This window comes from Rhinolophus hipposideros, assembly GCF_964194185.1.
Source record: "Rhinolophus hipposideros genome assembly, chromosome: 3".
In the NCBI taxonomy this organism is placed as follows: Eukaryota; Metazoa; Chordata; class Mammalia; order Chiroptera; family Rhinolophidae; genus Rhinolophus; species Rhinolophus hipposideros.
In genome coordinates this window covers 45,518,843-45,531,828 of record NC_138049.1, presented here as the reverse complement: position 1 = coordinate 45,531,828, position 12,986 = coordinate 45,518,843, and the positions used below count along the sequence as shown (strand labels likewise).

The 12,986-nt window shown below is 39.5% G+C and overlaps 1 protein-coding gene and 1 pseudogene across 3 annotated transcripts in view; one reads left to right on the top strand and one right to left on the bottom strand.

Annotated features, from left to right (window-relative positions):
- The first annotated feature begins 7,601 nt into the window (after positions 1–7,601).
- Positions 7,602–12,986, top strand: part of RPF2 (ribosome production factor 2 homolog) — a 37,327-nt gene continuing 31,942 nt past the window's right edge. The window contains exons 1-2 of one of the 2 annotated variants that reach the window (XM_081044458.1): positions 7,602–7,723; positions 11,668–11,800. In XM_081044458.1, coding sequence (XP_080900584.1) covers positions 7,701–7,723; positions 11,668–11,800 — 156 coding nt within the window. In that variant the 5' untranslated portion in view covers positions 7,602–7,700. Of the gene's footprint in view, positions 7,966–11,667; positions 11,801–12,986 lie in introns of both variants that reach the window. The other variant, XM_081044459.1, reaches the window with a different exon arrangement.
- LOC308495948 (dnaJ homolog subfamily C member 8-like) lies at positions 10,205–11,138 on the bottom strand (annotated as a pseudogene). Its single transcript has one exon. The product of its transcript is annotated as a dnaJ homolog subfamily C member 8-like (transcript).

The following is a 12,986-nucleotide window of genomic DNA, read 5'->3' as shown; positions in this document are numbered from 1 at the left end:
TCCAAGATAACCTTCCTATCTAAAGATCCTTAACTTAATCATATCCATAAAACCCCTTTCACATGTAAAGTAATATTTACAGGTTCTGGGGTTTAGGACTTGGCCATTTTAGGGAGCCATTATTCTGTCTGCCACCCTGTCATATACTTTGCTGCGTAAATTGTCCCAGGAAACAATGAGGTAAGCCCTATGATTGCCCCAGCATACTGCCTGCACAGAATTTCCAGATCGCAGTGTAGGGAGGGAGAATCCAGATGGAGTCCTGCAGACTCTCTGAGTTAAGATAGAACTGGTAGTCCCGGGAGACCAAGGGGGCTGGAGTTCGCAGAGCAGAATATCAGAAAGGGGAGTGTGTACAGAGAAAGCTCCAGAGATTTGCAGAGTCTTTCTAGATTCTTCAGCGGAATATTGATCACATGTGTATCAGAAAACCACTGGAGGCAGCGAGAAGAACCACCTGAACAATCCCTTGAGCTTACAGTTCCCAGCCAGAGTACACAATCTCATAATCATGGGGCAAGGATAGAGTACTTAGAAGGGTTTTGCCTCAGTAGTAAAGAAAAATTAACCTAAATAAGGCTATTGCCCCACTTAACAAAGCTTAAAAGCAAGACCCCCCAAAATCAAACTGTTTCCAACTAACTGCAACCTAGAAGAAGACTTAAGAATATTTTAAACATATCCAGCATCCAACAAAGTAAAATTCACGATGTGTAGCATTCTATAAAATATTATCAGAGAGACTCCTGGCTTCTGGTCTGGTGTGTAACAAGCTGGAAGTTGTCACTCTATCCTAACAAGTAAAAAGCAGAACTGAAAAATCAACAACTCTTTTTAGATCCATCAGAGAAATGAGGTCACAAGGCAATCAGCTGTCTCCAAAATTGGAGAGGCAGATCGGTAAGTAAAGAGTATCAACCTGCCAGAGCAGAATCCCACGAGCTCAAACCTCTGCAAGAACCAATGCTAGGATAGGAGAACTAGAACTGTAATTGAATTGCTGTAGACTCAATGTGGACAACTCTGAGAATTTAAAAACTTCAGGGATCAGGGGCTGCCACACTTTTGTGCATTTTACCTTCCAAGAGCTAGACCGGGTTCTTAGTGAATATTGGAGAAAAATCCCCTCATGCTTCTAGCATGAGGGGAAAAGGAATAATTTTGAAATATGTCATAGGGTTCTATTCTTTTTAACAAGGTCTGCCCTCAGGAGAAATTATTTCACCAGACCCTAACTGACCTGGGGAAAGGGAAATAACTAATTATAGGCCACTCTAGCCATCCTGTCCCATCAAAGAGAAGGAAAACAACAGAGAAGTACATGTGAAGTCCACAGTCCAGAAGTACGGCTCACTGAAAGACTGAGACCTACTCATGGGACTAGGGAACATTTCCCCTGTCCACACCTCGCCACCACATTATGAACGACAGTTCCTTCTACCTAATACATCATATCCTAATCTACATTAATAGCAGTTCCTTCTACCTAATATATCCAACTATCAAAAAAAATACTAGACATGTAAAAGGCAAAAATCACAATTCAGAGAGAGCAAGTATCAGAACCAGATTCAGATATGGCAGGGATGTTGGAATTATCAGACTGGGTATTTAGAACTATGGTTAAGATGCTGAGGGACCTAATGGATAAAGTAATACACAGCATGTAAGAACAGATGGGCAATATAAGAAGAGATTCTAAAAACGAACCAAAAAAAATGCTAGAGATCAAAAACACTAATACAAATGAAGAATACCTTTGGGAAGCTTATTAGTATACTGGACATGGCTGAAGAAAGAATCTCTGAACTTGAGGATATCTCAGTAAAAACCACCAAAACTGAAAAGCAAAGAGAAAAAAGACGGGGGGGGGGGATAAAGCAAAACAAGAATATCAAGAAATGAGGCACAACTACAAAAGATCTAACACGTATAATAGGAATTCCAGAGAGAAAAAAAGAAATAGAAGAAATACTTGAAATAATAATGACAGAATTTCTCCAAATTAATGTCAGACGCCAAGCCACAGATCCAGGAAGCTCAGAAAACACCAAGAGGAATCCTACACCCAGGCATATTATTTTCAAACTGCAGAAAGTTGAAGATAAAGAATAAAATTCTGAAAGACTAGAGGGAAAAAACACCTAACTGAAGAGGAGCAAAGATAAGAATTACATCTGACTTCTCGGTAATCATGCAGGCAAGACGAGAGTTGAAATGAAGTATTTCAAGTGTTGAGAGAAAAAAACCACCTAGAATTCTGTACCCCACGAATTATCCTTTGAAAGTGAAGGAGAAATAAAGGCATTCTCAGGCAAATAGAAAGTGAGGGAATTTGTTGCCAGTAGACTTGCTTTGGAAGAAATGTTTTAAAAAGTTCTTTGAGGGAAGGGAAATGATATGGGTGAGAAACTTGGATCTATAAAAAGAAAGGAAGAGCATTAGAGAAGAAATAAGTGAAGGTAAAATAACTTATTTTTCTTATTCTTAATTGATCTAACAAATAACAGTTTGTTCACATAATAGCAACAATATATTTGATTATATATGCTTCTGTATATATGGATGGCTATAGACTGAATGTGTGGGTTTCCTCCCCAATTAGTATGTTGAAATTTTAACCCTCAATGTGATGGTATTAGAAAGTGGGGCCTTGGGAAATGATTAAGTCATGAGGGTGGAGCCCTTATGAATGTGATTAACGCCCATATACACGAGACCACAAAGAGCTTCCTCGTCCCTTGTTTCATGTGCGGACACAATGAAAAGATGGTTTTCTATGAACCAGGAAACGGGCCCTCACCAGACACCATATATTTTGGTGCCTTAATTTCAGCTAGGTTGCAGAACTTCAGAAGTACATTTCTATTGTTTATAAGCCAACAAGTACGGTATTCTGTTATGGCAGCCCAAATGGACTAAGACGTATATACTTATGTACAAGTGAAATGAATGACAGCAATGATACTAGGGACGGGAAGGAGGAATTAGGATTATTTTGTTATAAGGTATTCCCACAACTCATGAAGTGGTATGTTGTTATTTGAAGGTGGACTTCAAATAGAAATGAAGTTGTAAATGTATATTGCAAACTCTAGGGCGATGTGAAGGAGAGACTTTGCAACGACGTGACTGCTGTCTGACCTGTGAGCTGAACCCAGGCCAGAGTGGAGATTGCTTAACACAAACCTCCCTTAGAGACTGTTGTTCATTCTGACTTAAATCAGCACCCCTCCCCTACCTCCTGTTATGTGCTGGTTCCTGGAACAGGCCGTTGTCCTGACCTGGTCAAGCATGTAATTTCTCATATCTGGTAGCATTCACGTACTAGTAGCCATGCCTGTCTCCCCAACCCCTTTACCCTATACAATACTTTGGCACCTGCCAAGTAGCACAGGAATCCATTTCATCTTGTAGCTGCCCAAGATGTGCCTCGTTTGTAAGTTTACCTTGATAAACTACTAATTATCATACTGGAGTGACCAGCCTCTTTTCTTTGGTCTTTTACTGCCCTCTGCTTATGGAGGTAGATTTACAGCCTTGGAGCTTGGAGCCTTTCTCTGGGCCTGCATACCATAAAATTTAACCACTAAAAAAAAAAAAAAGAAAGTTTAAAAAGTATCACTAAATTGAAAAATAAAACATTATTTAAAATAAGTATAACTAAATATGCTAAAAAGAGAAAGTGGAATCATATAAAATATTCAATTAAACCACAAAGGACAGATAAAGAATGGAAGACAAAAATAAGAACAAAGAACAAGGGCAACACACAGAAAATAACATCATAGATAGTAATCCAACTATATAAAAAAATCACTTTGAATGTCAATGGTGTAATTGCACTAATTAAAACACAGAGATTGTCAGAGTGAATCAAGAAACAAGACCCAACTCTGTTGTCTACAGGAAACCCTCTTTATTTATAAGGACACATATAGTTTAAAAATAAATGGATTAACAAAGATATGCTATGTATAGAACGTGGAAGTAATTATATTAATTTTAGACAGAACAGACTTCAGACAAAGGAAAGTTACCAGAGATAAAGAGGGGCATTACATATTGATAAGGGTCAATTCTCCAAGGAGACAAAATGATCCTTAATGTGTGTGTGCCTAACAACAGAGTGTCAAAATACATGAGGCAAAATCTGATAGAACTTCAAGGAGAAATAGATGAATCCACCATTATATTAGTTTCAGGTGTATGACATAATGATTCAATATTTGCATAATATCCATTATATCCACAAAGACAGCACTACCAAATGATGGCTAAAACTACACAAAACTACAGACCAATATCTCTTGTGAACATAGATGCAAAAGTCCTCATAAAAATATTAGCAAATTGAATTCAACAATGTGTAAAAAGAATTACACACCACAAGTAATGGGATTTATCCCAAATATGCAGTTTGTACAATATTAAAAAATTAATGTAATTTGTCACATCAACAAGTTAAAGAAGAAAAAATCACACGATCATATCAATAGAAGCAGAAAAAGCATTTGACAAAAATCTAACACCCATTCATGATAAAAACTCTTAGCAAACTAGGGATAGAGGGGAACTTTCTCAACTTGATAAAGATTATCTGCAAAAAAACCTACAGCTAGCATCATACTTAATGGTAAGAAACTTGAAGTTTTCCTGCTAAGATCAGGAACAAGGCAAGGATATCCCTTTTCACCACTTCTTTTCAAAATCGTACTGGAAAATAAATAAAAATAAAATAAAATAAATAAAAATAGAAAAATAGAAAAAAAAAGAAAAAAAATAAATAAAAAGAAAAGGAAATAAAAAGTATACAGATTGGGAAGGAAGAAATAAAACTGTCATTGTTCTCAGATGCCATGATCGCCTATGTAGAAAATTTGAAAGCATCGACAAAAAATGTGGAACTATAAAGCAATTATAGCAGGGATGCAGGATACAGTTAATACACAAAAGTCAATTGCTTTTCTATATGAACAAACAAAATTTTAAATCTAAAACAATACCATTTACATTAGCACCCCAAAAATGAAATAGTTAATGTATAATGTAGCAAAATTGTACAAGAACTATGTGAGGAAAACTACAGAACTGATGAAACAAAGAAAAGCCAATGAAATGGAGAGATATTCCATATTCATGGATTGGAAGACAATATTGTCTAGATGACGTGTCTTCCCAGCTTGAGTTATAGATTCAGTGCAATCCTAATTAAAATCCTAGCAAGTTACTTTGTGGATATTGACAAACTGATTCTAAATTTTATATGGAGGGGCAAAAGAGGGGCACCCAGAATAGCCAACACAATGTTGAATAAGAATGAACTGGGAGGACTAACACCATCCGACTTTAAGACTTACTATAAAACTACAGTAATAGAGACAGTGTTGAACTGGTGAAGGAATAGATAAATAGGTCAGAATAGAGAGCCCAGAAATAGACCCATATAAATATAGTCAATTGATCTTAGACCAAGGAACAAAGGCAATACAATGGAGCAAATATAATCTTTTCAACAAGTGGTGTTGGGACAACTGGATATCCATATGCAAAAAAATGAAGTGAACCCCTATCTCACAACACATAAAGATTAATTCCAAATGAACCAAAAGTCTAAATGTAAGAGCTAAAATTATAAAACTGAAGAAAATATGGGTGTAAATCTTTATCATCTTGGATCAGGGAATGACCTCTTAGATAAGACAAGAAAAGTAAAAGCAACAAAAATGGATAAATTTGACTTTATCAGAATTGGAAACTTTTTTTTCAAAGGCCACTAGAAAATGAAAAGCCACCACCTACTCAATGGGAGAAAATATTTGCAAATTATGTATCAGATAAAGGACATGTATCTAGAATATATAGGAACTATTACAAATCACCAATAAAAAGATAACCCAATTAAAAATGGGCAAAGATTTGAATAGACATTTTCCCAAAGGTACACAAAAATGGCCAATCAGTCCTGAAAAGATGCTCAACATCATTTGCCAGCAGGGAAATGCAAATGAAAACCACAACGATATACCACTTTGGACTCACGATGGTGGCTTAAAAAAAAAAGAAAGAGAAAGAAAAGGATAATAGCAAGTTTTGGTGAGGAGTAGAGAAATTGGAATCTGTGGTTGGTGGATTAAAGCTCCACCCAAAGATGTCCAGATCCTGAACTCAGCAATCTGTAAATATGTTACTATAACATGGCCAAAGAAAATTTGCTGTATGATTAAGTGAAGGATCTTGAGATGGGGTGATTATCATGGATTATTCAGGTGGGCCCCATATAATATCACAATAGTCTTATTAAGAGGAAGTCAGTAGTGTCAAAGTCAGGAAAAAGATATGACAATGGAAACAGTTTCAAGTGATGCACTTTGAAGATGAAAGACCACTAAGAAATTCAGACAGCTTCTAGAATCTGGAAAAGGAAAAGAAACAGATTATATCCTGGGCTTCCAGGGGGGAATGCAGCCCTAATGACTTCTTAATTTTTGACCTGTAAAACTAATTTCAGACTTTTGACTTCCAGAACTGTAACATGTTACATTTGTGTTATTTTTAAGCCAGTAAATTTATGGTAATTTGTTAGCAGTAATAGCAAAACCAATACCAAATACTCTTACATTGCTAATGGAAATATAAAATGGTGCAGGCAAAAAATAGTTTGACAGTTCCTCAGAATGTTAAGCACAGAGGTACCATATGATCAAGCAATTCAACTCTTACAGAATTGAAAATAAAAGTCTACACAAAAACTGTATATGAATGTTCGAAGCAGCATAATTCATAATAGTCAGAAAAGTGGAAACAACCCAAATGTCCATAAACTTTTAAATGGGTGAACAAATGTGATAGATCCATAGAATGGAATATTATTCAGTCCTCAAAAAAGAAATAAATTATTGATACATACTACAATATATGTAAACTTTAAACAGGAGCACAAATGGTCAAAGCAAATGAAACACGCCAGACCCAAAAGGCCATGTATTTTATTGTATGAGTCCAAGTATAGATAACGTTCAGATTAGGCAAATCCAGGCAGATATAGATTAATGGTTGCCGGAGGATGGCAGGAGGGGAAAATGTAGAGTGACTACTACTGTATTGGAAAGTGGGTGTTTCCTTTTGGTGAGAGAAAATGTTCTGCAATGAGATAGTGGTGATGGTTGCACATCCTTGTGAATTTACTAAAAACCACTGAATTGTACACTTTACGGGGTAAATTTAATGGTATGTTAAGCATATGGCAATTTTAAAATGGAAAAAGTCGCCATCAGCGGTGTGGTTTTCTGCACACCTGTTACGTGCCCGGCACTATGGTAGTTCTAAACTGTCTCACTGATCTCACAGTTCAGCCGGTAATGCACATTTCCCATTGATATTTTTAGTGACTACAGGGGTACCTATCAACCCTTCTAGCATCCTGGAGTTTCACAGAAGAATAACACCTGGCCCCCGAATACCTGACTCTGGTACACACTGCAGGGCTGGAGGCGATGTTAATTAGAGCGTCAGTTTCCGGTACAGAGCCGCGGCAGGACGCCGTAACCAAGGGAACAGAACGCGATTCCACCCAATAAGCGCGGCGGCCCCCGGAAGTGGCGTCACGCGCAAGTTCCGGTCCGTCCTGCGCCGGGGCGCAAGCTTGTCGCCTTACTGCGCGCTGCACGTGTACTTGCTCGGTTCGGGTTGCGGTAGCGATGGACGCTTTGGATCGGGTTATGTGAGTTCGCTGGCTCCGTGCGCGGGAAAACGTTAAGAGGGGGACCCCTGTGGAGGAATGGAGTGATGCAGCCTCTGCGTCTCGCTCCCCCTCGTGACCATTCTCCGTCACAGCCTTTGCCTGTCGGAGCCGGGTGGGAGCTGGTCCATCCACTGGCCTAGGGCTCCCTGCGTTGGTGCCGCCTGCCCGGAGACGGCTAGGGGGGAGCTTACAGTGGTCACCGCGGGGTGGAGGTGGCAGAGGTATTGGTCGCTTTTTGTCCTAGCCAATTAGAAACGTCCTGGTTTGCGAAGAAGGGGGAGGGAGGTGGGAGAGTGGGGTCTTACGGGCGCAGGCCTAGGAGCCTGACAGATCCAGGTCCCAGTCCGGGCGCGTCCACCCAAAGCTACGTGACCTCGGGCCATTTCATGTCCCCACGTCTCACTTCACTCTGTAAAATAGCGCTCATCATCGAGCCTCATGAAATGATGAGGCTTATTTGCAAGAACGTACCTCCGTAAAGCCTTTGCTACCGTTTTCCTTTCCCTCCCAGTCTTGTACACTTCTCTGAGTTATCCTTCAGTGATGTCTGTGTTAAATTCGCTCGAAAAATATTTGCTGATCTGCTAAATATGCCTGCGGTTGTTTGTGGTTTTCGTATGATGTAACTGGTTAAAATGTGAACACATTATTGTAGTAATTAATGGAGAGATTTCTGCGCATTTGTTATATATTCCTCTAGATGAGGGGACTGCAAAGATAAACAAGACTAGTTCACAGTCTAATTGGAGGACAAATAGCTAACAAAGCCTGTAAGGTGTTACTGGTATCCCGCGGCTGGTTAGTGAGAAGTAACAAACCGCATGGAATACAGAGCATACAGCATTTACATTGCTGTGTATGCACACTGAATGTCTATTGATTTGATTTAATAAATAATGTGTGTATCTTTATCAACCAGTAAATAATTAGAAGCTCTGTGTGTGCTTGATATGTTATCTGGAGGAGAATTTGTTTAAAACATTAGTTTCGGGTGTACAAAACAATGTACTAGACGTTAATACCCCTCACAAAGTGATAACCGCCTCCCCCAGTCTACTACCTCTGTGACATCGGCTGTTACAGTTCCACTGACTCTATTTCTTGTGCTGTACTTCACTATTCTGGAGAATGTGAAGTGGAGAAAAAAATTTAAAATATGCATGGTAAACTAAAGTGTGTGTATATTCTTTTGTTTCTGTTTTTTCTTTTTGGGGGGGGGAGTGCCCATAGGATTGGAAGAAGGAGGGAAGGTCATAGTTACTTAAGAGAGGAGGAATTCTTTCAGTAGGTGGCAGAGACCTGTGGGAAAGCAAGATGCTCACTGTAGTGGAAGCAGAGGTGAAGCCCTTTTTTTTGAAATGTATAAAAATATTCTACTCCTGCTGTCATGTCATAAAATCAGAATAATGGATTTGTTTTCCCTTTATATATTGCAGGGTGATTGGTCTAGACCAGGGGTGTCCAAACTTTTTTCAACGTTTTTCACCAAGGGCCAGATGCGGTAAAATACACAAACAGCCGGGCCACTCACTCAAGGTGAAGTACGTATTGCCTCACCTGGTTTATTTAAGTAAACTAAATATATTTTTGGAATTTGCTGCGGGCCAATTAAAAATGGATTGCGGGCTGCAGTTTGGACACTCCTGGTCTAGATGAATTTTTAAATCTGGCTCATTTTGAAAACTTGCCTGCTTACAAGTTGTGTGGGCAAACTACCTCTCTGGCCTCAGTTGCCTCATTATAAAATGAAGATAATAATTGTACTTGTCTCCTAGGATCTTGGTGAAGGTTACGTCTTAATAGAGTGACTCTATAAAAGTGTCATTCATTATTATTCTCTTTTTTTTTAGGGTATAAAAATTTATTACACATATAGAATATTACCACTAATGAATGCAGACAGGCTAGGACACAGGGTACTATACAGGCTAGGACACAGGGTACCACTGGATGGAGGACGGCTAGCTCTTTGGAAAGTGATAGGTTTGGGTGGCTCGGAGCTTCATGCCACGCAGACTGCTCAGTCAGATGGAAGAGCACATGCCAAACGCCATGGGAAGTTGGGGCATGGAGCGATTGCTCTGTGCCTTCCCTGTCTGATGTGGGGCTTCAAAGGATGCCACTCCCAGAAGCAAGACACTGAAGCAAAGGGGCTTCCGAAGGTGGCCCAGGCTTGTCTTTGAAGTCAAGGCAACACCGTTTTAAGCAATATGTTTAATTGGGTGATTTCCACAAACTGTACACGAAGTTTCTAACCATCACAAGTCAGTGAAGTACAAAACATTAAGTTACAGGCTGAGGGAAGAGAAGGCAGCACCAATGGTGGCACCTTCCAATCATGCTTGGCCTGGGGGCAGGGGATGGGGGAAGGTTTCTTTTTGAACCAAGCCCCTTATTTCAATGTACAAAGGAATTACTCTGATTGATATTAAATCGTATTGAAAACAAAATGGACTAAAAAGCAAATACTACTCTATGTTGGGGTGGAAATGGGAGGAAAGAATGAGTCTTTCAAAGCAGGAGGGGAGACAGCTGGGGGAAGGGTCTGTGGCTGTGACCCCAGGCGGTCACTCGCGCTGCTCCATCTTTATTTTTGGTGGTCTCAGGAAGGTCCGATTTTTCTTTTCTTTTTTCCCCTTTGTGTTTGCTTGGAAGTTTCGCCAGCTGTCTACACGACCATCTCGACTTTCCTCAAAGGTTTTCTGCCACTCCCTTTCCCGTTTGGCTTTTTCCTGAGCTTCAATCTCTTCCCTTTGTCGCTTCCTTTCATACATCTCTTTGGCTTCTCTCTCCTTCCTTTTAATTTCCAGCTCAGCAAAGAGTTTCATGGTCTGTTTGTACACTGCTTGTTTGAACAGCTCTGGGTCAGTCTCCTCCACATTGGTAGGTTTGCCTTCCTTCTATAATTGCTTTTTTCGCTCTTTCCCAGTGTGTTGCACGTATTCTTTTCCTGCCTGAATTACATCCAGGGCCCTCTTCTTTTGTTCCTGATCCAGTAGCGACTTGTAAGCTTTGTCCACAGCTTCAAAAGCCTTTTGTGCTCTGTCAGCATCATCTTGATTTTTGTCAGGATGCACCAACATGGATAACTGCCGAAAGAAACCTTTTTTATTTCTTCATCTGTCACTTCAGGATCTATCTGAAGAACCTCACATGGGTTCAAATTGAAGTAGGAGGAACCAGGACGGGTCAGTCTTTCAATTTGATTTTTGGACATTAGAACTGAATCTCTCTTCTCTATTTGTTTTACCTCACTGTAGAAGGTCATAAATGCCTCTTCTGTACTGCCTCCGTCGTCCGAAGCCCCACTGTCTCCCGGAGCCGCCATTTCCCCGGCCCAGCCACCATGTCTACTATTCCCTTTGGTGACAATAATGTTTGACTTTCTCAACAGTGCTGTTGCAGTGGGATAGTGTATACCTCCTGACAGGCATTGTAGTCTTAAACCTGGAGGAAAGATAAGCAATAATTAGCCTCCCTGTGTTCAGTAACTGCCCATAGGTTGATCAGCAGTTGGTGTGCAATTCTTTGTGTTAGATTACAGAGTACAGTTTGACTGCTTTAAGGTTGAAGGAAATGGGGTGAAAATAGCAACAGTATTCACTTGAGTCCTTTTGTTGGTTGGTTGGTTTAATAAAAATGGTTTAGAAAGCAGTAATAAAAGAATGAGAATATTAAAATGGAAGGCTTTTAAAAAAACCAACAACTAATAAAATTAACACTTATTTAACAGTAATAATTGAATATCTTACTAATAATTATCTCCCTAAACAGTGAGATTTTGTTTAATGGTGGAATTCTAACTGATAAATGTTATGCAATGTTTCTGTTGATTTTTAAGATTTTGCACATTAGTCAAGTTATGATTTTGTAGTATGAGGAAAATGTTTTAAGTTGTTATACATTATGATTTTTCTGAACAGAAAGCCCAAAACAAAAAGGGCCAAGAGATTCCTTGAGAAGAGAGAACCGAAACTCAGTGAAAATATTAAAAATGCCATGCTTATTAAAGGGGGAAATGCAAATTCAACAGTGACACAAGTTCTCAGAGATGTGGTATGTATATATACTTTTTAAAAATGGTTTTTAAAATGGTATTGAAATCATTTAAGGAAATTTTCTACATACGAGTTTGGGCTGCTGGAGAAATCAATACATATGAGTAGATAAGTTTTCCTTGCGTTAAGAACTGCTAGCCTTAGAGAAAAGCTGAAGTTGGCATTTATTTGGGTTGTCAAAACACTGACTACTAGTTTTCCTTAAAGCAGCTGGTTTTCTTAGTAGATTTCAGCCGGTTTCAATGACTAGAATTTAGTTTACTCACATTTAAGGAAATATCTAATTTGTAAAGTGAAATAACTGCACATGACTGTATATTTATTCCTTCACTAACACTAATTAGTGTGCTGGGTGCTGATGGTTCATAGATGAGAAAGTCTCTCCCCTCAGTGAGCTTAGTGAGATAGTGAGGTCAGTGAGCTTAGGAAGACAGACAAGTGAAAAATTACAGCATTGTGAATTGAGTGCTGTCCTGGAGGCATGCGCAGGGTGGGATAGGAGGCAGAGTTGGAGTAAGGTCCAGGAGAGGAAGAGAGGGGTTTCCATGCTGAGGAAAAAGCTTGTTCTAAAGGAAGTGTGAAGGAGCGTGATGCATTTCGGGAACTACAGATAATTGGGGATGGCTAAAGGAGAGTGGGCTAGATGAAACTAGAAGAACAGGCAGAGACCAGATAGGAACATGGAGTTTGAGCTTTATTCTGAAAGCTTGGTGGAACCATTGAAAGCTTTTAAGTGAGAGCAGCTTGACTAGAGAGAGCTGAAGCAAATGTAGGAAACTACTTAAGCCTTTGCTGTCAGCCAGGTAACGAGCATCTGGAGTCCCGTGGTGGCAATGAAAATGAGAAGTGATCCGAGAGAATGGATGGTGAGGGTAGAAGAGTTTGGACATAAGTAAGAAGTATGACTTACTAGGTTTCTGGCCTGGATGACTGATGAGCAGTAATGCCAATTAAAGAATGTATCATGTGGAGCACGTTTGGAGGGAAAAGTGGCACGGTCAGTTTAGGGCATACAATTTAAGTGATGAAAGCTCTATGTTTCTTTCTACCTCTATGGCGTGATGTCTAGCTCAGTGTCTGGCAGACAGTAGGTACTCAATAAATGTTTAATCAGTGAATGAAAAGCATCGTCTGTGGGGATATTTAATAGGTAGTTGAGTATTTAAGCCCTGAGTACGGCAGAC